The 27,147-nt window shown below is 60.1% G+C and overlaps 1 protein-coding gene across 1 annotated transcript; it reads right to left on the reverse strand.

Annotated features, from left to right (window-relative positions):
• Positions 1-3,857: 3,857 nt before the first annotated feature.
• PDGFB (platelet derived growth factor subunit B) lies at positions 3,858-21,569 on the reverse strand. The gene is made up of 7 exons (XM_081084601.1): positions 21,391-21,569; positions 13,862-13,958; positions 11,704-11,793; positions 10,275-10,480; positions 8,802-8,946; positions 5,676-5,825; positions 3,858-5,334 (listed from the first exon to the last, which is right to left on the reverse strand). The coding sequence occupies exons 1-6, from the start codon at positions 21,451-21,453 to the stop codon at positions 5,701-5,703; spliced, it is 726 nt and encodes a 241-aa protein (XP_080940727.1). The 5' UTR covers positions 21,454-21,569; the 3' UTR covers positions 3,858-5,334; positions 5,676-5,700.
• Positions 21,570-27,147: the final 5,578 nt, after the last annotated feature.

Below are 27,147 nucleotides of genomic sequence, written 5' to 3' on the forward strand. Positions count from 1 at the left end.
GAAAGAGCAAGCTCAGCATTTGCACGGAGTCACAGGGGAGGGTTTGGGTGAAGCTGAACCTCCCGAAACCCCACCCCCCACCCAGCCCCCCATGGCGGGCAGAGCAGCCTCTTCCCCCTGTCTGATGCCCGCCTCTCCCCGCCCCTCAGTGTCTTCAGACCACAGCTGGGGCAGAATTGAATATCAACCCAAACCAAAATCTGGGCAGAACTTTGCTATTTCATATCATCAAAAATCTGGTGGCAATGTGTGAATGGCTCCGCTGAGTGGGCTGTTAACACAGAGCACCAACCGGCGGCTCTGGCTTTCGGTGCCAGCCTCCTCTGGGGGTGGCGCTAATTGTTTCCGGGGCTGGCGTGTTGGCTGGCACCGGGCACTGGAGCCTGACGCAGCGGTGGCCCCCGCTCGCTGACGTGGAGATGACAGAAGTGCCGAGTGTAACGCAGAGACGGCGTGCAGATGAACCACGGGGGACCCCGCACCCAGCCCGCCCCTGTGAGAGCCCCACAGCCTCCCGAAGACCTCGGTGTGTGGGAGAAACCAAGGCCCTGGGAGGGCAGAGGCCCCTGGCAGGTGTGGGTGGGGTTAATGGGCCCCAAGGTCCCCGGGGCAAAATGGGTGAGTGACACGCAGGCTCTGGGCTTCTACACGCAGAAAGGTCTGGTAACCAGAGGTCTGGCTTGAGCCCCCAGAGGCAGACCCTGGTGCCTGCCCAGGCCCAGACCCCAGTGAGTCCACAGACCCAGAGGCCCCTAATGAGGAAAGGACCTGATGTGACCCCCAGGGGCCGTGGCCGCTTACAGGAGACCCGTGTGCCCTGGGGAGGGGGAGGGGCTTGGACCTCCCAAATCCCTGCTTCCTCGTCTGTAACACGGGACAATGGCACCGCCTGAAAGGACTGCCGGGTTAATTGAGTAGAATAATGGGATGGTGCCTGGAATACAAATGCATGTGTTGGCTGCAGCTGAACTTTTAATCCCTCTGTGATTTCTTGGTCATTCTTTCCATCTTCACTGCACTGTGATCAGCCATTTGCTGGGTGAGAGTTAAAAAATAACCCTGCCGTGGACTGCGGGTACAGTACACACCAGGCGCCATGCTTGGGCTCATGTCTCTAACCTACACAACAGCTCTGCCAGGCCGTGCAGTGGGAGCTAGCTAGCAATGCTGGCATGAGGACCTCATCATGCGCTGTCGCTAAACCTGTGTTCTCTCTACTGGGGCAACAAGCTCCTTAGAAGTTAATAAAACGAGGTGGCAAGTACAGATCTTGGGACATGGTGACAGTGATAAATAGAGAGGAGATAAAGGAGGGGGATAGGTGGGTGGGTAAATGGCTGGACAGGTGGATGGATGGATGGATGGATGGATGGATGGATGGATGGATGGATGGATAAGTGGATGGATAAGTGGATGGATGAGTAGGCAGATGGATGGATGGGTGAATGGACGGACGGACGGATGGATGGATGGATGGATGGATGGATGGATGAGTAGGCAGATGGGGGATGGGTGCATGGATGGATGGATGAGTAGGCAGATAGGGGGGTGGGTGGATGGATGGATGGATGGGTGGATGAGTAGGCAGATAGGGGGGTGGGTGGATGGATGGATGGATGAGTGGATGGATGAGGAGGCAGATGGATGTATGCATGGATGCATGGATGGATGAGTGGATAGATGAGTAGGTAGATGGATGGATGGATGGATGGATGAGTGGGTGGACGGCAGGAAGGAGAGGTGTAGACATGGAAGGAGATAATGGCTGGTAGACTTAGAAAATGGATTCAATATAGCCCCACCCTTGACGATCCCTCAGTCCAGGAAGCTGCAGTGCTAAGCAGGGAGCCAGCTGAGGAGCTGGAATCGCTCATCGGTGGTTAGTGACACCCTCAGAGTCTGCAGTTTTCGAGCCACACCATAGTGCGTGCGACGATCAGCCAGGCAAGCTGTGACTTGGACCGACACACTTGATTGCTCCAATAACAGACCTTTATGTTCATTCATTCGACAAGCATTTACTGAGCACCTACTGTGTACCAGGCACTATGCTAGACTCTGGGGACAGTGTCATGAACAAAATAACTCCATGTGGAGCTTCCATGTGGAGACAAGGAAAGAATAGATGTGGGAGGAGCCGACGAGGAGCAGTGCTATGGAGATAAATAAAGCAGGTAACAAGGGGGTTCTGGAAGGATTGGACAGAGGGGGCCTGCCGGTCTGACACTTGGTTGGAGGCCAGAAGTAAGGGCGGGGCCCAGTCAGGCCTGGAAGTCAGGCCGGGATCTAGAAGGAGCAGTGACGTTCCTAGGGTCACACAGTAACTGGGCTGCTGAATGGGGACTATAACTCACAGGTGTTATGTGCAGGTGTTGGGGTTCTGGGGCTCCTGGTCTGACCCTAAAACAGAGCGGAAACACACCAGATACGGTGTCGGCAGAGGGGACCTTGCCGGGATCCGGCCTGCGAGGAGCTGTGTGACCTTCATCTCTCTAAGCCTGTGGCCATCACTGCGCCGCTCATGTTCTTCTCCTTTCCTTAAACCAAGCTGCGAGTATTAAGGACTCACAGATACGTTACTTCATAAGCGGTGAACACTCGCTGTTTTGTTATTTATGGAGGCAAATGCTAAGCGTCCAACGAGGGCTAGGGACTGCGCTGGCACAGGCCTGGACCCTCTCATTTCATCTCCTGGTGAAGCTGGCCCCTCCCCCTCCAGCCAGAGCCTGCCCCGGTGCCCGGGCCCAGGACACAGTGGGTTTGGTGGCGAGGGGAGCATCCCACACACAGGGTGGGGCAGGCAGGGTGAGGAGTTTCCAGGCAAACCCCTCTGACCCGCTCCACCCACCACCCCACAGGCCGACTCCGCTTCCTCCAGCTCAGGGCTAGGAATCCCAGGATGAACTTAAACCGCGTGGTTATAAAAGCCCCAAGTAGAGGCAGCCATGTGCCAGGGGCTCCAGGAGGTGAGCGAATGAAGGAATGAGTCGATCACTCAACCACTCCGCCCTGGGGAACCCCAGTGTTGTTCACGCCAACCTCAGCCACGGTGTCGCCGGCTCCACTTCCACACTTCCAGGGCCAGGGAGCTCACGACCTCCAGCAGCAAACGGTTTCAGTATGAGACAGTCCTGTGAGCCATTCTCCACCCCCTGGTTCCCCCTCAGCCCCCGCCGGCCTGCAGATGGGACCCAGAACGCGTTTGAAATCTGTTTCATGGGATGTTCCCAGGTCTTCGCAGGGAAAGCGCAGAGCCCACCGCTGGACGTCAGAGGCCGCAAGGCTCCTGGCCTTCGTCTTGTTTCAGATGAGGCTTGGGCCCGAGAGGGGCTGTGCTTGCCCAAGGCCACAGAGCTGGCTGCAGGCTCAGCCACGATCAGACTGTACACCCCACTTTCCACTGAGCTCCTTCTCGATGCAGAGCTCCGCTGGGACCTCCTCCAGCCATCCCCACACTGAGGACCCCTCCCTACAGCCAGCCCAGCTCTGTGATGGGGAGCATCTGCTTCTCTTACGGGGACCCTCGGGCCGGGGAAAGCATCTCTGGTCACTGCCAGTGAGAGGCACGTGGCCGGGGCCTGGGGTCCAGGCCTCAGGAGCTGCTGCAGGGCCAAGACCCACAGGGACGACTGTGTGGCTCTTGCCCTCCCCCCCCCCCCGCCCCAGGCAGAGGCCTCCCTGGGAGCAGCAGGCCCACACGTGTGCGCACGCATGTGTGTGTGTGTGTGTGTGTGTGTGTGTGTGTGTGTATGAGCGTGAGCGTGCGCCGAGCCTCCCGGAGTGAGAGGAACACGCAGCAAGCTGTCAGCAAGTTCTGCCAACGCGGAAAGGGTAATCACACGCACGGTGCCAACAGACAGACCTCCAGCGGATTCATTTGGTTTGGTTTTCGTGGTTATTTTTTTTTACAACTTTAAATACGGAATATAAATAAATTTTACATTTAAAAAATAAAAGGAAAGCCCCCAAAAATATAATCACCGACTTTACAAACTGAAGGAAGCAGATTGGGGGGGTAGGGGGGGAAGTGCAGTAGAAGATGGGAAGGGAGCTCAGAACCCACCCCTAGGGGCCTGGGGATCTTTTCCCTTCCCCTCCCCCCAGCCCAGCCACCAGAGATGGAACTCAAAAGGGTCTAAGATGGGGGAGCGTGCCCCTCCCCACACACACTGGAGACTTCCCCTTGAGTTTTCACACCTGCCTGGGAGCGGGACTGCTTGAGCGAGGACGTGGGGAAATGGAGGCCAGACGGACGTCTTACCTCCGGCCCTCCATGAGCTCACTCCTGTCCGGCCACTCCAAGCCAGGGGCCGGGTCAGGGGCACAGCCAGTGCACACGGAGCCTTTGTGTCAATTAGGAAAAGACACGTGTCCTCCCCCTGCCCGAAGCTGTCATAATAAACACACAGATGGGCCGTGCCTGTGATGGGAGCAGTGGTCCCGCCTGGGTGCGCTGGGCAGTGCGGCCTGGGCAGGGCGCCCTGCACGGCCTTGCACGGCAGTGTGGGCTGGGATGTGACGGGAGCAGGCCCTCGGGTCACAGGAGCCTCCAGGAGGGGCGCCCCCTCGGTGGACCAGAGGGAGATGCAGGGTGGAGGTAGAGAGGTGAAACGGAGGAGGACGCAAAGGGGAGCGCGGAGGAGGCAGTGGATGCCCAGGTCCCCACCTGCACCCACCTCCAGGGCAAACTTCATCTCTAACCCCTCGAAATGGCTCTAGGCTGCCTGGCGCTTGGGCCGCACTTGCCCGGAGGAGTCCACATCTTCAAAGATGTCATATGTGTAAAGGAAAGAAGGCCGCTGCGCGCACAGGTGACCAGGGAGCGGCGACTGGGCCTGCCTGGGCTCTGTGGGAGGGGTTTCTCCAGTCTGTGCTCCCCCCTGGTCTCAGCCACAGGAGCACCGGGCACTCCGGCCGGCCTGGGGGTGTTCCCATCAGACTGCCCAGGGGCCAGGACCAGGCAGGCCGCGCCGAGAGGTCCTCGGGGCCGCGGGCAGGGTTCTCGGAGCCAGTCCGCAGCTCGGGGTGGCCCGGCCAGGGGGCCCCCTCCCCCCTCAGTCTCTTGTGCTCTTTTCCCAGGTCCTCGGGGTCGGAGGGAGGAAGACCTCGATGGAGTCCAGATCCTTCATTTCCTTCTCAAGCTGCCGGGCAAGACGCTGGAGGCCGCTGAGGGGAGACCCGCTGGCAGAGGGGTGGACGGACGGACGCGTGGAGGGGCGGGGGAAGCACCATTGGCCGTCCGAATCAGGCATCGAGACAGACGGACGAGGGGAACAATATTATCACTCCAAGGACCCCATGGGGGCGATACAGCAAATACCTTATTAAATAACCCTGTAAGCCAAGCAGAGGGACACGGGGGCTCAGAGACATGCCCTGTGCACAGGCCCCCTTGCTGGGGGCAGGGAGCTGGGGTCCACCGGTCATCCTGATCTCCAGCAGTGCTGGGGCTGGACAGCTGAGGTTTAGGGCGCCCATTCTCTGCGGACAGAGCTGGGCTGGGGTCTCCAAACCTCCCGCCCACCTGCCCCGTGGGAAAACTCCATTGATAACTGGGCAGAGGGGACCCCAGCTTCGGGCCCACATGGTGTATGGGAAAACGCCCCTCCTCACCCCTCCCACAGCCCAAGCCCAGGCCGCAGGGCCTGGGCCTCCATCTCCCCGCCTGCCCTCACCTGCCCGCGCTCTCCTGCAGACGCCCTAGGCTCCCAGGGTCTCCTTCAGCGCCTTCTTGTCATGCGTGTGCTTGAACTTCCTGTGCTTCCCCTTGGGGGGCCTGCGGACTCGCACCGTTCGAACGGTCACCCGAGTTTGGGGCGTCTTGGCTGCTTGAGAAAAAGAAGGTATTGTCAGCAGGCTGACAGGCCCTGTGGGGTAGGGGTGGGAGGGGGGTCCTACCCCTCTCCACCAAGGCCTGCCACAGACCTCCCCAGTGTCTCTGGGCTGAGGGAAGGGGCCAGACCTCCTGGGTTCGAATCCCAACTCCACTGCTCACCAGCTGTACGTGCTTGGGAACAGTTACTGACCTGCTCCGTGCCTCAGTTCCCCCATCTGTGAAATGGGGGTAATAAGGCTGCCCACCAGATGGGACTGGTGGAAGGAATGAATGGCAGTGTCCTGGCGAACAGATTGTAGCTTAAGTTCGTGGTCAGTGCCCCACTGACATGCCCTTTATTTCCAGGCCCCTTGAACTTGGATCTGTTAACCAATCAAAGGAGGCAGAGCGGCGCTGTGCCAATTCCAGGCGTGAGCCTTAAAAGGGCCTGGCAACTCCCACCTTTGCACCTTGGGGAGCCCTGTGCCACCACATAAGAAGTCTGGTTGCTCTGCTGTGGAGCCCACACAGGGAGGAGACGCCCTGGGTGACAGGGGGCGGGACAGAGGCCCAGCTGTCCCCATGCAGCCTCCAGTGACTGACTGCAACTACAAGAGATGCCAGCAGAACCGCCCTGCTGAGCCCCGACAGCCCACAGACCAGACAGAAGGAAATGGCTGTGGTCCTGGCCACAAAGTCCAGAGTAAGGCGTGATCAGCGACCAACTGGCCGACCGACCGGCAGCTGCTCTTATTCACTGTTGTCTTATTTCCTCTGCTTGACCCCCTACTGAGTTCTCCTCCCACCAACCCTGCAGCCCCTTGCAGTCCTGGGCTGTGGGCCAGAACCACACACAGAGCTGGGCCTTTCCCGCGGTCGCACCTGTCACCCGCCAGGCCCTGCCACCTGGAGAAGCAGCACAGCAGGCAGGCCAGAGCCGGCGCCGGGCCAGACCACCTGGGTCCCAATCTTTTGTGTTCTTTGGGGCAAATCATGTAAACTCTCTGGGCCTCCATTTCCACATCTTTAAAACTGAGCCCTGGCCTCCTGGGGTGAGGAGATAAGACACAGAAATAGCCAGAAACTCCGCGCTGGCTCATACCACGCACCTGGCAACGTTTGCCCTCACAGAGGGTGTACGTGTCTACATTTAACAGATGAGGAAACTGAGGCGGGGGGGAGGGGGGGCTGGGATGTAAGCCAGGGATCTGCCTCTCCAGTCCACACTGGGAAGCCCTCTGCTGGAAGTCGGGGCAGTGAAAACTCTCTGCCAAGCTCAAGGCCCGTCTCTTGTCTCTTCCTGGACACTCCTGAGTTCTCCCCGGCCCATCGGCTCTGGGGGGCCAACACCTGACCTCCCACGAGGCAGCTGCCCCAGCTCTGCGGTGCAGGGACTCAGGGCCTCTGCACCAGGAGAGCCACTGACGGGCTGGAGTTTCCCACCCAGAGACCAGGCCACCAGCAGGACGCTGGGCTGGCGAAGCCCGAGCCAGCTCAAGGTTGTCACACAGCTCAGAAGGGACAGAGCAGAGGTTTGAGCCCAGAGGCCTGACACTGACCACCACGTCACACGGCCGCACCACCCAGCCTGGGCCCAGCCCTGGACAGCTGCCAGGAGCACCATCCCACGGGGCCAACATGCTGCACCTGAAATGGCAAGGCCTTATCTACATGCTAACCGTGCGACGTGCCTCCCAAGGAAATGGTCTGGAAAACCACGTGTCACGAATGCATGTGAAAAAAAAAAAAAACACAAAACTATTCTAAACGTAAAGAATAGAAATTTTCCTGGGTAGAAAAGTCATTCTCCACGTTAACTCTATAAATACTCTACAATACATCGGTTTGCAGCTGTCAGGTTATCAGCCTTCCCAGGGCATCCGGGCCCCAGCGTGGCTCTGGGAACAGACTGAAAGGCTGGGACGGCCCTGCCTTCAGGAGGCTTGTTAATAAGAAATCACGGTGGCACCGTTCTGTCCCCTAACAATAGAAAGCTCCTGAAAAGCGCCTGGCCAGGGTGGCTCAGTGGTTGAGCACCACCCCATGCACCAAGAGGGTCCCAGTTCGATTCCCAGTCAGGGCTGTGTTAATTGCATTATCTTAATGATTCTCATTGGGTCCTTTCTGCAAACTTTTTAAAAATTATTTTTATTGCTTTTTTTTTTGAGAGCGAGTGAGAGAGAAATATCAATGTAAGAGCAAAACATGGACCCACTGACTCCTGTATGGCCCTGGTAGGATCTAGGATTGAGCCTGCACCTGGGCATGTGCCCTGACTGGAAATGGAACCGGCAACCCTTCGGTGTATGGGACGACACCCAACCAACTGAGCCACACCAACCAGGACCTTACTGCAAACTTTTGAGGGAGAAAAGGCAGCCGATACAGTCTAAAGCACCCAGAACTAGATGTTACAAGACCTGGGACTAGCTGTGTGGCCTTGAGCAAGACCTCAGCTTCCCTGGGCCTCTGTCCCCCACTCTATACAATGTGGAGGAGGCCATTGAAACAGATCATTTTTTGGTCCTTTTCAACTCTTTAAGCCTAACGATGCCCCTGATTTGTGAGACCTAAAGATGGGAATGAGACTTTGGTTCAACCCTGTCTCTCACATCCCTGCTGCACGGCTGCCCAGCCTCTGTTCACACACCTCCAGTGACAGGAAACTCACTCCATCACAAGGAAAGTGATGCCATCCTGGACCCCTGACTAGTACATGAGTTAAAATCTCTGTCTGCTGGCCTTGCCTCTTGACCCTAATTTCTCCCTCAAGGCCACAGGAATTAATGTGTCTTTTCATCCCCAGGATAAGGTGTCAAATATCTGAAGATGATATGCATGAAGCCTTCTCTTCTCCAGGCCCCGGTTCCTCCCCATTCCATGCTCTCATTCAACAAAGGAGGGGGCTGTGGCATCAAACCAGCTGCCACGGGAGAGGGGGCTGCCCGGCTGAGCAATCAGAGGCACACCCTGGACCGACAGGTACCTCGCTGCTCCTGGGAGCTCCCTGTGGTGCGGCTCACGGGTCGTGCAGGAACCACAGTCACACACCGGCAGGCCAGGTGGTCCTCCAGGGTCACGGTGGCCTTGTTGAAGATCAGCCTCTTCTGCACCATCTCAATCTTTCTCACCTGGAGGACAGAATCACCCCAGCGCCTCCGTCAGACCCGCGGGAAGGGGCTGAGGGAGACACCTGCCTGCTCTTCCCGCCCCAGCCTCCCCTGCGGGGATCTTTCCTCGAAAGCCTGGAGAGCTGAGAGCCGCAGGGCAGACACTGCGGCCCAAACAATAGCAGGACCTTGGCCTCTGCCCTTCTCGTAGCTTTTCCATCAAAACAAGCCCTCCCACCCTGGCCTTCGGCTTGGCCAGAGCCCCCTCGGACTCCCAGAGAGGGGGGAAGGCATTTCCGGGCGGGAGCCGGCCTGTGGTGTCCTCATTCCTGGAGCGCCAGCCAAGGTCAGGGGCTGTGGCAGAGGCGGGGAGATGGTTGTCTGGAAGGAAGTGGGGGAGGCTTTATCCAGGAGGGAGGCGGGAAGGGGGAGGGCAGCTGTCAGGTGTCCATCTTTAGAGCTGAAGCGTTGGGGACAGGAGATAGCATGACAGTGGGTGGCGTGGTGGAGAGGGACACGTCATCTCGGGCGCGGGGCCCAGGCCTGTGGTGGAAGGTGGGCGCGAGGAAGGGGAGGGGGCGAGGTGGGGCCAGCAGAGTGTTGGGTCCAGCCCCAGCTGGTGTGGGGGTGAGGCTGGCCGAGGGGTGCAGAAGCCCTCCCGCACGCACGAATCAGAGAGGCCGAGGCCCCTCTGACACTGCTGTGCCAGGCTGCGATCAGGAGCTCCCCGGGGCGGCCTCCACCCTAAAACGCCCCCTTGAGTCAGGGTGACCCAGTATTTCCAGGAAAGAGGAGTCGGCGTTCAGACTCCTGCTAAGGGCTGCCCCCCCACCCCGGCCCCCCTCGCCTCGTGCAGTGCCCTCTTTATTAAAGACACAGCTTGTCCCGGGGAGGTGAGCGGGCCTGGCAGACACAGGGGAACCTTCCTCTCTGTGCAGGGCCAGGACAGGGGAGAGCTTTGGCGGACTCTGAGCAGCTGCCCAGCACATTCTGAGCGGTCGGTGTGCTTGGAGAATGTCTCTTCCAGAGACACTTGGGGTTGTGTCCCTGCAAAGGAGGAGGCAGCACCGCGACTGGACGTCCTACACCAGCCTGCCTGGGGTCTGCCTGTGGCTCTGGGTCACAGCAGCTGGGCGGCCACAGAGGATGCTGGGGCAGCCTCAGCACAAGGGTCCAGAGAGCTTCCTGAGAGCGCCCGCTCTGGACAGAGCCGACCCATTGAGCCTGGTCCGTGAGGCACAGCCCCTGCAGGCAGCCGGCCAGCGGCTGGGCCAGTGCAGGGGTGGGGGTGCACCTGGGTGGGGGGTTGGGCCAGTGCAGATGGGACGGGGGGGGGGGGGGGCGCTCACCTGGACGGGGCGCAGCTGCACCTGGGTCGGACGGCACTGCACCTTGTGGTTGTTGCAGCAGCCGGAGCAGCGCTGCACCTCCACGCAGGGCGGCCACACCACGTAGTTGGCGTTGCTGCGGTCGATGAGGCTCCGGGAGATCTTGAACACCTCCGTGCGGATCTTGCACTCGGCAATCATGGCTGGCTCAGCGACCGTGGAGGAATCTGAAGGGAGAGGGGACTGCTGTCAGGAGGGAGGGCCGGCCCAGAGCCCCCACCTGGCAGGAAAGCGCAGCAGGCACCCCTGCGCTGCTCTCTTGCCGCGTGGCCGCCCAGGCCCCTCTTCCTCCCGCGTCAGGAGAGGCTCTGAGTCCTGGCCGCCGTCAGCCGTGGGGCTTGAGCTGGTCCCCACGTGCAAACGGGGTGACCTATACTCCAGAACCATTGTTAGGGTCCAGTGGGATCACTCGTGTGGTAAAGGTCAGACTCCTTCCGCCAGCCCTCACTCACTTCCCTCTGTGATTTCACACCCTGGGCGTTTGTCCGAATGTGGCCCTCACTTGTATGTTATCGTGTGATCACTTTGCTTTGCTGTTTTACACTGTAATCTTTCCTGACCTCATTGCTTCTTTTGCAGCCACAGTTTCCTCATCTAGGAAATGGGAGAATGGCAGCGCCTAGCCAGCACCTGCAGACCTCCGCACGATATGCGTGACACCTGGCCGCCGGCAAGCGGAGAGCCAGTGCTGGGCCTGTCACTGAGCACACAGAGACCCGAGGCTCGGACAGCCGATGAGCAGCCCGCGCCCACAGAGCGAGGAGCGGGACCCGGCACCGGCTCTTATACGGCGGTCCCCCGGCACCATCTACAGTACCGGGGGGACTGCAGGTGGGAAGAGAGGAGGAGGGGCTTGGGATGGGCACTTGCTTCGCTGGGAAGGCTCCCATGGGACCTAGGGATCTACATGGCCCTTGGGGCTCTGCAATCGAGCGGGAAGCAGTTCCAGGCTTTGCTCCGGGCCTGCTGTCCAGGCCACAGCCTCAGCCACAGCAGACACACAGCCAGGAGGGCAGGGGTTCAACCGAGAGGCACTCTTGGGATCCCAGTCCTACTGCTGCTAGTCAGCTGTGTGGCCACGCCTACTTCTTTCCCTTTCTGGGCTCCAGTTTCCAACTCCATAAAACGGGGTTAATAATATCTAATTCTAGGGTTGAAGTAGTGAAAAGTAAGCTTAAAAGCATTATATTTAGGAAGCAGTGTGCGCTGGGGGGGGGGGGGTACATGAGGACCCAACTCAACGTAAGCTATTTAAGGGTGCTATTGTCCCTTAGCTCAACTCAGTCCAAAGTGGGGGATGAACGGGGTTGACCCTCAAAGCCCTGAACAGGGGCCTCCTTCCCTGGCTCCCACCTTCGCGGGGGGGCCCCACATTCGCCCCGGGTCTTACCGAGGCTCCTTCTCCCTCGGGACAAGCTCTCGGGCTCGCCTCCGGAACGGGACCGGGTCAAATTCAGGTCCAGCTCGGCTCCATCTTCATCTGCAAGAGCAGGACAGTCAGATGCACTCTGGTCACTGCTGGCTGGCCCGCCCGCAGCGTGGGGCTCCCCTCTGGCCCCCGGTAAACCTGAGTCCTAGCTCTAAGGATCCAACCCTAGGTGACTTGGGGCTTAGGAGGGGGTGGGACCCTGACGGTATCCTCTGGGGGGGCTTCAGCCCCACTCTGAGCTCCTCAGTCACATTTCTGGACAGAACTCATGTGAATGGAGTTAAAAATAGCCCTTCCCTTCTGCTACTGTGAGCGAACCCTCCCGGGCAGGGCAGAGACCCAGAGCTCCGAAGGCCACTTTCCAGTGCCCCTCCGCCCAGCGTTCCCATAGGAAGTGCTGAATGGAGAAATTCCCAGAATCCCCAGGGGGAACCGCATGCCCAGGACACAGCCCCTCTGGAGCCCCTGACAATGGCCCAGTTGGGCGGGAGAGAGCGAGGGAGGGAGAGGGATGGGGGTGGGGGCTGAAGGCAGAGGGGTGGGGTGCCGGGGCTGCTGGGATCGGGGAGCCTCACCCAGCCCTTCTAGATCTTGCTCTCTCTCCACCTCCCAATCTCTCACTGTGTTTCTGTCTTTCTCCCTCTGACCTCCTGCCCCATGTCTGCCCTACACTGTCCATTCCTTCCTAAGGTCACAACCACACCGCAGCCCCCTGCTCTGGCCTGGGAAGCCCTCAGTTCAGCACCACCCCATCCCTCTCTCCGCTGCTGGAGGCGAGGGCTGGGCAGGGGGACGGTGACTTGGTGCTGACGGTGGGCAAACTCCTCTAGCTCTCTCGTGGCTGAAAGCCGGCAAATACCCTGAGGTGTCGGGGACCAGCTCCCGCCCCTCCACACAGCACCTGAGGCTCACAGGGTCTCCCATCCCACTGGCCCTGCTCGGCCCTGCGGGCTCCCAGGGGGTCCCGTGTGGAGGGGGCGGCCCTAGAGCGGGTGCGCCTCCCTCCAGCTACTGTCCACGTCAGCGTGTGTGCCTCCCGCTCCCTTCCTCTCTCTGCATCTCTGGAATGTCCCTGGTGGGGAGGAGATGGGGAAAAGATGTGCTTTGTGGAAAGGTTGCGTTGATTAGGAAAAAATAGCCACATGGTTGCCTCAAAACAGGCCTGCTATTGAAAACCTCGTCTCCGGGCCCGACCCCCACCCGGGGTGTGGAGGGGCTGCCGAGGGTGGGGGCGAAGGCCCTTGGAAAGAAATAGCAGAAAGGCTAAATTTGGAAGTTGCCCCATTGTGTTGGCCAGGGCTGGCCAGCCGGGCATGGGGTGGGGGTGTGGGAGACGTCGGGTGGGGGGGGCCTGGTGAACAATAGGTGGGCCCAGCTGGGGCCCCCTCCCGCCTCCCTCACCAGCCCCCAGCGCAGGAGGGTTTGAAAGGGCCCGGGAATGCTTTTGAGAGGGAGCCAGGGGCCCAACGGGGAGAGGAAACAAAGGCAGGAAATGCTGTCCCCCGTAGATAGCAGTCTGGGCAAGGATTACAAAGTGACAAAGAGACAAAACCCCAGAGGGAAGGGGAGCTGGGGGTGCAGGGCGGGTGATGACCAGGGCTCCAGGGAACAGGCCAGAGGTTAGAATAGAATGGAATTCGCCCTGAAGACAGCGTTTATAAATACATTCCCCACCCAGGCCGCCAGCCCCGCCACGTGTGTGCCACCGAGCACGTGCCCATTCGCTGAGTGTGCTCTTGGGCACGGGCAGGGCAGCCCGCTGGTCTGGGCCAGGTGTCCCCGGGAGACCTTGCAGAGCTGGCCCCGGGCCAGAGGGACAGGGAGACGGCTCTTCCACCACCACCACCACCACCACCACCACCCCCCGCCCTGGCTGAGTTCACACCTGGATACTCATTGGGCAGATGCCCTAGGCACCTTCTCCCCGCCCGCCCCCTCCGGGCGCCCCACCCTCCACAACCAGCCAGAGACACATGTGGGTGCTTCTCCTGCCACGCCCACGTCCCAGGTACCAACCCGTCTACCTCCTCAGCCCTGCCCCAGACAGGTGTGGCCCTGCCCCTCCCGGCTCCCAGGGACGCAGGGGAGGCCCCGAGCAGCCGAGGAGGATTCCATTTACCTACGGAGTCTCCGTGCAGCAGCCGCTGGAGGTCATCGAAGGAGCGGATCGAGTGGCCACTCAGCATCTCGTAGAGCTCCTCAGGAATGGGGTCCCCCTGCCGGGCAGACACATGGGATCCAGTGAGCTGGGAGTGAGGGCTCTCCAGCCATGGCCCTCTTGCCCCCAGCACAGACACAACCTCCCATGGGAAATTCCCACAGGGCCCTGCGGCCACGGACAGATGGACAGCCAGGCGGGTGTGGGCAGGAGGCGGATGCCAGGCCTGACAACCAGGAGCACAAAGTCCCAGGAGCCAGAATATGCCAAAGCCTGTAAGACCCAGCTCAGATGCCTCATCCCCCCCAAATAGGAGCCCCAGCTTGCTCTGAGCTCGGTTGGATTGGGCCCATCCTCCTCCATCACGCTATGGGTTCTGGAAGGCTCCACAATCTTTTTGCTTCTCCTCCACACCTGACAGTTAACGCCAGCCAGCATTTGTCTTGGAAGATCTCATTATCCCCATTTTACAGATGAGAAAACATAGGCTCAAAGACGCAACCCCCTTTGTCTGAGTCCTGAGCCAGTTATCAGCAGAACCTGCCTTCAAACCCAGTCTTCCTGACGGCAGAGCCTGTATCCCAGCCTCCTGGGCACACAAGGTGTTTAAGAAATGCCTGAAGAGCCGGACGGTCTCAGGAGGCCACCAGTACTAAGGCATTTATTTGGTCTCTCACGCAAAGAGGAGAGCAGGGAATCCTCCGAGGCGGCCGGGAAACCTGAACGCTTACCCGTGCCCCGTGCCCAACCAAACCCTATTTTTAGAGCCCCTCTGGCCTCTTCCCAAAACACTTGAAACTGAATAAGCACTTTAACAGGCCCCACTCGGAGCCGGGCTTCCTCAGGGAAACCGCAGGTCCCACAATGACATGAGAGGAGCCCACGGCCCTCAGCCCAGGGCGCCCCAAGGGGCTGATGCTGAGGTCTTGAGAAAGAGGTGAGGGCAGCTGAGAGGCGGAGAAGCACAGTCCCGGAACCCACCGCCTCCGGGCACAGAAAATGCCCGAGATGCTGCTGCACATCCGAACTCACACCCGTGTGCACACAGGCAGGTGCACACAGACACGGGGCGGCACGGCCTCGCGGAAGGAGCCTGGGAGGGTGTCAGCTGACTTGGCAGATCTAATTACCCCCATTTTACAGATGAGAAAACAAAAGCTCAAAGATGCAACACCCTTTGTCTGAGTCCTGAGCCAGTTATCAGCGGACTTGGAGGTTCTCCCCAAAAGCTCCTGTGATCGATCGTTTCTAGCCTCTGCCCAAAGCTCATCTCTAGACGCTCCTCCTGGGGTCGGTCCTCCAGGGGTCCCCCCATATCCAGCTGCGGACACCCAACTCGACTTCCTTGAAACCCCTGAGCTCAGTGTCTTCATTTGAATGTGGAGCTTTTCCTCTGGCTGGTGTCTAGGGCTGTCAGGAGGTTCCCGGCAGGGCGGGGTGGGGGTGGGGGGTGGGGGCGAGCAGTAAGTCTGGCTGGAAATCGGGGTCTTTCCTTCAGGGTGCGTGACTGCAGCCAGGGGGCCAGGGCTGCGAGTGTGAGACGAGGACAAAGGGGCTCCGCGGCCCCTCGGTTCCTCCCCCATGTCCCCCGGGTGCCGCCCCCTCCAACCCAGGGCAGAGAGCACACCTTTGGGGGTCTCCAACTGTGGGCACAGGACCCAACCCGAGAAGAGAAGGCGGGCGGCGGGTCTCCAGTTAAGACCAAGGCAGGCCACCTTCCGGAAGGTTCTGTCACCCCCCAGAACTGGTGGTCCGGGAGCTGGAGTCCACCCTCTACTGCTACCAACCACCAGGGACCTCAGGCTGGTCCCTGCCCCGCTCAGTACCCGGATCTCACCGGTGAATGGAGGGGGTTGAAGACATTGAATCTGGTTCTAATTGTGCCCAGGGACAGCAGAGCAAAGCCAAGGGGCCAGTGCAGCAATGGCTCACTGAGCTCCAGAAGAGGGGCTTGAAGGCCCCGTACCAAATGGCACGTACCGCTCATGCCGAGACCTCCTTGCCCACTGGCGAGCTGGCTGCAGCCGCCAGCCGTGGCAGAGGAGGCAGACCCCCCCCCCCCCATCAGGCCCCGCAGATGCCCTGGACCCGCCCTACGATGCACAGGAGACGACATCTTATGGAAACAAACCCAGAACCCCTCCCAGGCTGCATGGGGAAGAGCCCAGGATAGAGGCGGGGGAGACGCACACAGGAGGTGCTCAAAAAATGCAGGTAAAATGCATGAAGGACTCTCCCCTTCTCCCTGGGACTCTCTCCTGTATGATTCTCCCGCCTCCTCCACCAGGAGGACCACCTGGGATGGTCTCCCCACCCCCCAGTGCAAACTGCCTCCTGTAGAGTCCACTTCATTCTAAGCAGAGGTCCTTCCGCTCGTGCTTCCACTAATTCGGCCACCGGGTGCCCAGAACTCAATAGGAGCCCCTGGATCTGATAGTCAGACCACAGCTCACTTTTACTAAATGCTGACGGTGAGTCAGGCACCGGGCTACGTGGTGCAAGGCCAATCCCAGGAGGCGGGTGCTATTTTTATCCTCGTCTTCCAGATGAGGAAGCTGAGGGTTAGGAAAAGTACGTAAATGGCTACAGGTCAACAGAGCTGGGCCCTCCCTCTTCCAGCCCCCACGGAGCTCCTCAGCACTACTTCCGGTTCATGCCCCTCTTCCCCTGCGGGGGTCAGGGGGCAGAGCTTCTCACCTCAGGACGAGGGGCCCCCAGGGACACTGGCGTGTCCGCAGGCATTTGTGGTTGTCACAAGGACTGGCATCTAGAAGGTGCAGGCCCGGGATGCTGCTAAACATCCTACTATGCACAGGACAGCCTCCCACAGTGAAGAGCTGTCTGGCCCAGAACGCCCACAGTGCAGAGGCGGAGAAACGGTAGCAGACGAAAGAGCAAAGGGAGCCTGGATTCTTGGAATAAGTCTTTTAACAACCTAAACGCTCAGGTTTCTAATCTTGTAAGTGGGGCTAAGAATACTTCGCTAGGGTTACTGGGTGGCCTAGTTGCACCCAGCAGAGCAGCCAGCCGGTAATGGGGGTGGGCGCCTCTGAGGGCAGCAGCGAGCAGCGCGCCCGCCGGGGGCCAGCAGTACAGGGCATTTTTCAGGATGACAATGGGTAGGTGGAGAGCGTGTGGCTTTGCACTATCCCCTGAGCTGGGCCACAGGAAATGACACCCTAGCCCCACAATGGCAGTGTGGGCTGGTGGGTTCCTTCCAGGGCGGGAGGTAGGTGAAAGGTGACAACATTCAGTCTGTGGTCAGCTCGGGGCACCTGCTGCGGCAGAGGTTCCTCTTGATGTGGGAGGGTGAGCCCAGGGTAGGGGTTGGTTCTAGAAGCCTCCTTAGGTGGGCAGCTTGCCTCAGAGCTGGGAAAGGAGGCCAGGCACCCTGAGGAAGCTGCCCCAGATCTCAGGCCGGGGGCTCCTGGCAGGGTGAGGGCGTGGCAAGAAGGCAGCTGGGGCACAGCCAGCCACGGAGCCAAGGCAAACAGCCTGCTCCCCACCCACCCCACCCCCAACGCCAGCTGCAGAAGGTAGGAAGGGCACCAGCTAGCGTGAGGCTAGACGAATTACCTGCTCCCAACCAGGCTGGCAGATCAAAGGGGCTTGGACCCCACCCTCCACCTGGGCCCCAGCACACACACACACACACACACACACACACACACACACACACGCCGTTACACTCTCCCCAGCCCTCCTGCCCTTCAGCTGAGAGAGACGCACAGGCCGGGCCCACGCACCCAGGGGCGTTGTCTGTGGCTGGCAGAGGGAGAGCCGAGCAGGGAGCAGGCCTCGAGCGCCTGCCTGCCTGGGTCTCAGGCCTAATTTAGATTCAATGCCAAAGCCAAGCCCTTTGAAGAAACCTCCTCTGGGCAGACCACAGAAGCCATTAGAACCAGCCTTCCCACCTTCCATTTCCCTCCCCTATGGCTCCCGGGACCCTCCCCCGGCCCCACCCCTCCTTAATGCGCGTGCAGCCTCCCACTGGGCTCCCCACGGCTCCCTGCAGCAGCAGAAAGAGAGGGGCCAGGGCAGCAATCCAACCCCAGCAGCTCTCCCCACCTCCCCGTGGCATTCACTGCCCGCCACCCCACCTCTGTCCCAGCACAGGGCGGGGCCCAGGACTCTGCATTTGCAAGAGGTCTGGGAACTCCACTCTTGAGGAACTCGGAGCTAATCCAGTCTCCTCGAGTCTTTAGGTGGCGGGGACTGAGGCCCAGCTCAAGATACACGGAGCCTTTGCAATCTGATTTTCCTGCTGTTTCTTCCCCTGTCCTGTCCAATCTCGGCAGCCCAAGTCCCAAGACATGGAAAAGAAAGGCGCGCTTGTCTCTCAAGATGGGAGGGGGGCAGGGAGTGGTGGCTCGACTCGGATGAGGAAGCCTGGTGGAGGGCAGTGGCCGTGCCAGGCTGCCCGGGGTTAAGGACTCAGTGAGATGGTGCTTATAAGGCACTCAGCAAGCACAGATCTGGTCCCTCTCCCCCTCTCGATTCATGGTCTTTTCCACACATATTTACAGATTATCCGCCATAAGCCAGTCACAGGCCAGTAAGCAGGGGAGACAGTGTTACTAAGACAAACGCTCTCTAGTGGAGTTTATACTCCAGGGAGGAAAAACAGGTGATAAACATCTAAATAAGCCCAAAATGAAAAGAGCTGTCCTTTTCAATGGGGGGTGAGGCCCAAGGCAAGCACTTCTTTACCACTCCTGCTGAACCAACCAATCTCTCTCCCTCTCTCTCTCTCTCTCTCTCTCTCTCTCTCTCTCTCTCTCTCTCTTTCACACACACACACCCGCCTAGGTCTTGTACCAGAGACTCCAAATTCTGTTTGATCCTAACCTTTAGACACTTCTAGGCCTGGGGGATTCCAGCAGGTTGATCTCCCACCACCTTCCTAAGGCATTAGCAAACCAGATGGAAGCTGGGTAGTGAAGGGCAGAAGGGTGCTGAGGCCGGAGGCATCACATGACAGTGGGAGTCACCCTCCCCAGAAGCCAGCTCAGCTGATGGAGATGGGACCTCACAGGCCTCAGCCCACCCCCTGCCAGACCCTGCCTCCGACTTCCCCACCCTCCTGCCCAGCTGCTGAGGCCTCCGCCTGAGGCTCAGTCCATGCATGCTTGAGACACAGCCAACCCCAAGGCCACCTCCACCAGCAAGTCCTCCCAGAGTTTCCTTCCTGAACTGGCCCCCATGTCCACGGGTTTTCCCTTTAAGTCTCTTCTCCCAGAGCCGCCTTGAGGCTTGCTCAGGCTTAGCAGGAAAGTGCCTGGTAAACTGCAAAGCACCACTAGACGGGGTGTTTGAGGATGCAATGATTAAAGAGGGAGCGAGGCACCAGCTTCTGTGCCATCGCCTCCCCGCCAAACACACATACCCGTGGAGTTTGGGAAAGGAGGAGGAGGTGCTGGATGAAGCTGGGAATGGTAAGGGCAGGCCTGGGAAAGCCTACTCAGCTGCTACCCAGCCTCTGCTGAGCATGCTGGGATCAGCAAAGAGGACAGAGTTGGGGGGCTCAGCGGCTCAGGGTCCTCTAGTCCTGAAGGCTCAAAGAAGAGCTTACTGGAAGGGAGAAATGCCCTGGACATGACAGTGGTCCCCAAGCACATCACCACTTTCAGCCACATGGGAGTGGTTGAGAAAGAGCAATCGCAGAAGAATAATGCTTGAAGGGCGTGGAGCTGACCTTACCCGGCAAAAAAACGGGTGCTGCGGAGCCCGGACTGAGGGGAGGGTCCCCGTTTCCCTCCCTCACAGCACCCAGTGAGAAACGAGTAGCTACAGAGGCAGGGAGGTGAGGGGGCCACCCTGGGCCCACCTGTGGCGCGGGGGTTGGCACCTGGCGCTGGGCTGTGCGCGCTGGGTGTGTGCGTACGTGTGCTCAGGCCGCGTGTGCGGGGAGGAGGGGGGCACCGTGCGTGCGGTGTGTGCGATGCGCGCGCGTGTGCCCCGCGTGTGCACGGGCGTGGCGGCGGGCGCGCGACCCGGCCGCGGTAGTGCGTGCCCGTCCCTGCGCGCCCGCCCGCCCGCCGGAGCGCAGCATCGCCTCCGGCCAGGAGTGTGCATGCGTGGGGTGAGTGAGCGAGCCGGCCGAGCGGGGTGGGCTGCGGAGCGCCGCGCCGGGGACGCCGTTCCCAGGACGCCCTGGCACCGGCCCAGCCCCGGCCCCGAGGCGAGGCGGCAGCTGGGGCCGGCCGGCGCCCCCTCCCCAACAGCTGGCCGCAGGCCGGGGCTCCTGGAGGAGAGGAGGGGGCGCCGGGAGGGGCCTGCGGGCAGCCGGGCCGAGGCCCGCGTCCCCTCTCCCGGGTGCGGGCCGCGGGGGGCGGCCGCGGAAGGGCGGGGCCCCAGGGCGGGCGGCCGGCGGCCCTCAAGGAGCCCCGAGAACAAAAGGAGACGGCGACGGCTCCTCCGCGGTCAAAACAACCTGCGCTGGCGGCGGCCCAAGGCCCGGCCGCGGCCTCCAGCCCTGCGCCTTAACCCCTTCGCCGCCGCCGCCTTCCTGCCTCGTGGGAGCTAAGAGGGGCCCGCCCTCCCCGGGAGCAGGCGAGGCGCGGGCTCCCGGCCGCCGCCGGGCAGAAGCGGGACCGGACCTGGGCACCCGCGCTCCCCGCAGCCCTCTGCCCCCCTCATCTCGCGCCTCCGCCCCGCCCCGCCCCCTTTCCCACCTGGATTCCGGGTACATTTGCCAACTCACGGCTACGTGAGGCCCGGAGGGGTGGGGACGGATCCGACCCGAAGGCTCGGGCGGGGGTTTTACACCCCGCGTCCCCTGCAGCCAGGCTCTCCCCGGCGGCGCGCTCCGCACCCCGCGAGCGGGGGAGAGGGCGCAGGTACTGCGGGGCCTCGGGCACACGCCGCTCGGGGCTAGATTCCTTCGGAGCCCCCACTCCTCCCTGATCCGACTGCCCGAGACCTGTCTTTCGCCCCCCCTCCGCCCCCCTTCCTCCTTGCCCAAGACACCAGCTGCCCCTGGACCGCGCTCTGGGGCCCGGGAGTGGGAGCAGGGTGGGACGCAGCGCGCTTTCGAAGGTTGGCGTGGCTGCCACCAGTGCGGCAGCTCGCAGCTCCCTGCCAGCCGCGTCCCAGCCAGAACCTGAGCTGGCAGCGAAGTGGGCTCGGGAGGTGCCTTCTGCACCTCGGCGCCACCCCACCCTCTCCATTCGGCAGGGAAGGGGCTGATCCAGTTCCTGGGGGGGGGGGGGGCGCGGGAAGGGGACCACACACACCTTTCCCCACTTAAAGGTGGGAGACCTCGGATCGTCCCCGAGAAGGCAAGCCACCTCTGCCCCCTCCTCTTAGAGCCTGGCACCTCCCGGCCCTCGGGTTTCAGCCCTCGGAGGTCACCTGGCGCCCGGTGCCAGGCACTTGGGCTGCAGGGGTCCAAAGTTCACTGCAGGGAGGGGAGAGGGCGGCCGAGGGTGGGGGCGGGGTGGGGGCAATGAATGAAGCGAACCAGCCCCGCCGCCGCCGTCGCAACTCACCTCGGCGCTGACCAGACGCAGGTAGCAGCAGAGAGACAGGAAGAGCGCCCAGCAGCGATTCATGCCGACTCCGGGCCCGGCCCCGCGGGGCCCCGGACGCGTGGACCGAGCGCGCGGCCCCCACGGCCAGGGTGGAGGGCGGGGGCTGGGGAGGGAGGTGGGCTCGGCTGGAGTCTGCGGCGATCAGGCGCTCAGGCCGCTGCAGCCGCTGTCGCGGCTCACCCGCATGGCCCCCGGGTGCCGCCGCCCCCGGCCCCGGCTCCGTTGTTGGGGGACTGGGGAGGGCCTGGGCGCGAGACCAGGGTCCGAGGCCACTACCTGGGCGGATCCCGAGCCCGAGCGAGCATCCACGGCCGGGGGGCTGCGTCGCGAACCAGCCGAGGTGTCTAGCCGTGTGGGGGCGCCTAGGGGACTCCAACCTCCAAGAGGAAAAAGAAGGCGGCGGTCGATGGCTCGTCTTCTCTCTTCTCTCGCTGCGGGTTAACGGCGTCTTCCTCTGCCCGCTGGCTTAGCTTTTTTGCAACATTTTCCGGGAAGGGTCCCGAAGTCGGAAAGCTAGAGCTGGGCACCTCAAAGCCGAAGTCTCCCCCTGAAAACTTTTTCCAAAGTTGGCTTTGCAGCGGCGGCCAGAGTACCCAGGCAGCGAGAGGTGCAAACTCCCTCCTGGGCCGCCTGGGGGGTGGGGGTGGGGGTGGGGGGGCCGGAGCGTGTGCGCCCTGGCTGGCGGCCCGGGGCGGCGGGCACGGCTGCTCTGCGCGCGCGGCGTGCCCGCTGAGCTCTGGGCCGGCCGCAGCAGACAGGTGGACGTGGGGCGAGTCTGTCGGTCAGTCTGCTCGCCACTCTGGGCGTCCTCAACGGGCTGCAAGCTGCGGCTGCTCCGGCTTTCTCTTTGCAATGAGGCTGGAGCGTGGGCTTTTATTCCCCCTTCTTGCGTGTGTGCGTGCAAAATATCTCTATCTCGGCAATGAAAGATGGGCGCTGGCGGCCGGAGGAGAGCCCTCGGGAGGCCGTGGGGGTTGGCTGCGGGCTGAGGGGAGGCAGGCGGGCTGCTCCTGGCGTGCGTGCGGCAGGAGGAGAAGTTGCCACCCTTTCAGCTGTTCTGGCCTTTATAGAGATGGGAGAGGTGGGTGGAGCAGCCTTTCCTCTTCTGGCGGAGAGTCAGCACCAGGAGGGAAGGGGGGGGTGGCAGGAACTTGGGAGGGCCTGAGGCACGGATGGGGCCTTGGGGGGTCTCCAAGAGCCCAGCAGCCCCTCTGCCCAGGAATTTGGCCCCTGGAAAGGGAGAGCTAGAACCCAGCAGCCCCTCAGCACAGAGAGGGTAGCCTGGTTTCACGTGGTTGGGGAAATGTCCCCTGAACGGCAGCCAGGAGCCCTAAGCGGCTTTTCCAGAATCAGACGTTTGCACCCGCACAGGCCTGGTGGAGGAAGGGTCGGGCTCTGGCCTTGGTTCAGATCCTGCCCTGGCTCCGAGGTGCTGGGTGACCTTGGGCAAGTCATTTCCTTTCTGCGCTCCTCCGGCTCGCCTCAGAGCGGGAGAGGGTTACTGCAAGGGCTCAGTGCATAAAGCACCCAGCCCCACGCCAGCCACAAGGCGGTCACTCACCCCCCACGGCCAGTGCCATTCGGCTGAAAGCGGGGCTCAGATCTCCTTCTCCTAGCCGGTGGCCTGGCACACAGCAGGCACTGCTGGCATCGGCCGCATTTGAATTTGTGGAACTGCAGAGTCACACAAACTCCCACACGCCTGCAGCCTCCTAGTCACCCTGGTGTTTACTACCTCCCGCGGCCCCCAGCCGTGGGCCCAGGGCCCACCGCCCGCAGCAGCATCCACACAGTTAGCACCTCCCACCCCCAGCTCTGGGAGCGGCTGTGTCCCTGCCTTCAGCAGTCACACGGTCACACTCACAGAGTCACACACACACCCGCTGAGCCCAGCACCCAGCTCACTGCATCACCCTGCTCCCGGCTTCCGGGTGCTTGATCTGGTCCCCATGCGGCGTCTCTCATCTGCCCTTGGTACCCAAATAATGGCAGCCTGCTCCTCACGCATACACACACCTTCCATCACTGAGACACACACACCGTCATCTCTTCAGAGATCTTCTCCTTGGACTGAGCAGGGTCACCTGCTCAGAGGACTTCTCCAGAGGCCTCTTCACAGATCGCCACACCAGGAGTGGTCTAGAGTAGACTCTAGGGCAGTGATGGCGAACCTATGACACGCATGTCAGAGGTGACACGCGAACTCATTTTTTTGGTTGATTTTTCTTTGTTAAATGGCATTTAAATATATAAAATAAATATCAAAAATGTAAGTCTTTGTTTTACTATGGTTGCAAATATCAAAAAATGTCTATATGTGACACGGCAACAGAGTTAAGTTAGGGTTTTTCAAAATGCTGACACGCCGAGCTCAAAAGGTTCGCCGTCACTGGGCTCGAGGCTCAGACACGATGATCCACGTGGAGGCACAGAGCAGGCTGCCTGGCGCACAGAGTGCGTCTTTCCTTCGAGCGCGTTTCCTGGCGGCCAGGTACTGTTCCAGGCACAGCGCTGATGCAGGCTCCAGCCCCGGAGGAGCCCGTCCAGAGGAGAGACAGATGCATAAAGAGAGAAAATAGGAGACAGTGATAAGGGAAATCGGGGTTGGGGAAGATAACCCCAAAACTCAAGGTCTGAAGTTTAAAGACTTAGAGATTAAAATGGTTCCACTGGACAGCCAGGTGATTTTGACCTTGACCTTCTATATCAGTGGTTCTCAACCTTCCTAACGCCGCGACCCTTTAATACAGTTCCTCATGTTGTGGTGACCCCCAACCATAAAATTATTTTCGTTGCTACTTCATCACTGTAATTTTGCTACTGTTATGAATAGTAATGTAAATATCTGATATTCACGATGTATTTTCATTGTGACAAATTGAACATAATTAAAGCATAGTGATTAATCACAAAAACAATATGTAATTATATATGTGTTTTCCGATGGTCTTAGGCGACCCCTGTGAAAGGGTCGTTCGACCCCCAAAGGGGTTGCGACCCACAGGTTGAGAACCACTGTTCTATATCCTTATCTGTAATAGGATGATAATAGCTACCATTATTAATATTTTTAAATATATTTTTATTGATTTCAGAGAGGAAGGGTGAGGGAGAGAGATAGAAACATCAATGATAGCCCTAACTGATTTGGCTCAGTGGATAGAGCGTCGGCCTGCACACTGGAAAATCCCAGGTTCGATTCCCATCAAGGGCATGTACCTTGGTTGCGGGCACATCCCCAATAGGAGGTGTGCAGGAGGCAGCTGATCGATGTTTCTCTCCCATCGATGTTTCTAGCTCTCTATCCCTCTCCCTCTCCCTGCCTCTCTGTAAAACATCAATAAAATAAAAAATAAAAACATCAATGATAAGAGAATCATTGACCAGCTGCCTCCTGCATGCCCCACACTGGGGATCAAGCCCACAACCCAGGCATATGCCCTGGCTGGGAATCAAAACCGTGACCTCCTGGTTCGTAGATTGACACTCAACCACTGAGCCACACCAGCCGGGCACCACCATTATAACTGAGGTGACCATGTGGAAGGTAGTGTTCTTACTCCGGGTGCAGCCTCTCAATGCTCCTATGAAGTATGTTACTCTTATCTTACAAATGGAGACATTGAAGCACAGAGAGGGTAAGCAACTTGTTCAGCGTCACACAGCCAAGCAGTCCAGCTGCAGAACCCACATACCTAAACCACAATGACGTGCTGCCTCCTGGCAGGTGATGATGATGACAATAATGACACTTTTTGCCCAGGGCTTGTGTAAGCATCAAACACGTTGATATATGGGAAAGTGCTGTAGCAACGTGAACTCTGGAGTGCCGAGTGCTGCCGGAGCACAAAGGAGGGAGCGCACAGCTCAGCCTCGGGGGAGATGCAAACAGGGGAGGCCTACTGGGCACAGCATCACTGAGCACCTACTGTGTGCAGGCCCTGTGTGAAGCCGTGGGAAATGCAATGAGGAAGCACACCCAGTCCTGGCATCTGGAGTGAGATAGACACAAATCATTACCATCCGGATGTGTCTGCCCTGGTTAGAAGTGGCAGGACAGGGACCACAGAGGCAGCAGGGACCATGGCCCGGGGCCTGACCGCTGTGCTAAGGCGAACCCCCTTCCTGTACCCTCTCCTTGCGGACACCATGTCAATGTGTGTGTCTTTCCACACATGCACTTCTCTGAAGAACACCTCCTCTCACCCCCTGTCAGGTCAGCTTAGTCTGCACCTCCTCCAGGAAGCCCCCCGCCCCCGCTTACTGCTTGCCCTGGGTTCCATAGTGTGTTCCATGGTTTTGTCCTTGCCCGGGTATAGGTCTAGCACCAGACTGGGCTCCAGGTGAGCAAGGGCCTGTTGCAGCTCCCACCGCACAGTAGCTGCCTTATACATGTCTGCTGAGGATGAATAAATGGGTAAACACCTTACCTGTTTCTCTTTCTGAGTCCTGGCCTGTTGGTGCAAAGATGTCAGACCCTGCCTGAGGGGTGGAGACGGGGGAGGAGGGGCTTAAGCCTCTAAAGTCGGAAGCAAAGGGCACGACGGGCACTGGGGCCACGGAGGAATCAGACTTTCCGCAGGGCTGGGAGCGGGTCTCTGTGGGGTGGGGGCCACATCCCCATAACTCTCACCCCTCCAATCCCCTGACAACTCTGAACCAAGTGGAAAACCGAGTGGCCACAGCCCTCAGCCAGGTGCTGGCGGGGTGGGGGGGTGGGGGGGGGCACCTGCCCAGGGCGAGGGGTGTTTCGGGCAATCCATGCACACTCTCCTCCGTTAAAATCATCTCACACCCTCAGGGCGAGGACCAGGGCTGAGGAAGGAGCTGGCTTCAATCCCAAGGGCAGGCTCAAGTCCAGAGGGTGGGAATGCCATGTACCAGTTACCCCCATTCCGCCAAGGGTGCCCTGGCAGCACCGGTGCCAGGCAAGTGTGCTACTGCTGACTTGATGGAGAAGGACATGGAGCTCCAAGCTGGGGACAGCCAAGGCCACGCCACAAAGGGCCTGAGACCGCAGCCCCAGGCTCTGTGACGGCAAAGCGCATTCTCCGTGCCATGGAGCCCAATCTGCTCCCCCGGCACCCGGCTGCCCTGTCCCCGCCTGCCTGTCTGCACAGCTTTGCCCTGCTTCACCCTCACAATCACCAGCGAGCGAGACATTACATCAGACGTGTTCGTTTTACAGGCGGGGAAACTGAGGCTCAGAGAGGGGGTACGGGACCAGGTTTCCTCTCAAAAACTGCCTGGGTTCAAAGCCCTGCTTACCATTTACTGGCTCATGACCTTGAGCAAAGTACTTTGTCTTTCTGAGCCTTGGTGCGCTCCTTGTTAAATTTGGACAACAATGGCAGTTACCACGTGGAGGCACATGAGTTATTGCATCCTGAGTGTTGGAAGCAGGAATAAGCAACCCGTAAATGCTGGTTATCAGGCTGGTCATTATCATTACTCCATGCTGCATGCATATGTGTGCACGTACACACACACACACACACACACACACACAGCATGAACCACAGAGACAGCTCTAGGCGAGGAGCCCAAGGCTGGGAAAGCCAGGACACATCACTGGGGTGGGGGGTGTCCTCACAGTAGACCCCCACCTTGGGAGGCTCTGGCCACTGTGGCTGTGAGTACCAGGGAGGCAGGAGAGACCCCAGGAAGGCAGGTAGACAGACAGACAGACAGACAGACAGACCCCCAGGCCCAGGG

Source organism: Myotis nattereri, assembly GCF_964212035.1.
Source record: "Myotis nattereri genome assembly, chromosome: 2".
In the NCBI taxonomy this organism is placed as follows: Eukaryota; Metazoa; Chordata; class Mammalia; order Chiroptera; family Vespertilionidae; genus Myotis; species Myotis nattereri.

Excerpts from the sequence above, each read along its gene's own strand:
- PDGFB (XM_081084601.1), bottom strand. The coding sequence starts at position 21,453 with ATGAATCGCTGCTGGGCGCTCTTCCTGTCTCTCTGCTGCTACCTGCGT. Across the intron at positions 11,794-13,861 it reads GCTGCACGGAGACTCCGTAG|ATGAAGATGGAGCCGAGCTG; the intron begins GTAAATGGAATC and ends CTGCTCTTGCAG. Across the intron at positions 8,947-10,274 it reads TGCAGCTGCGCCCCGTCCAG|GTGAGAAAGATTGAGATGGT; the intron begins GTGAGCGCCCCC and ends TCTGTCCTCCAG.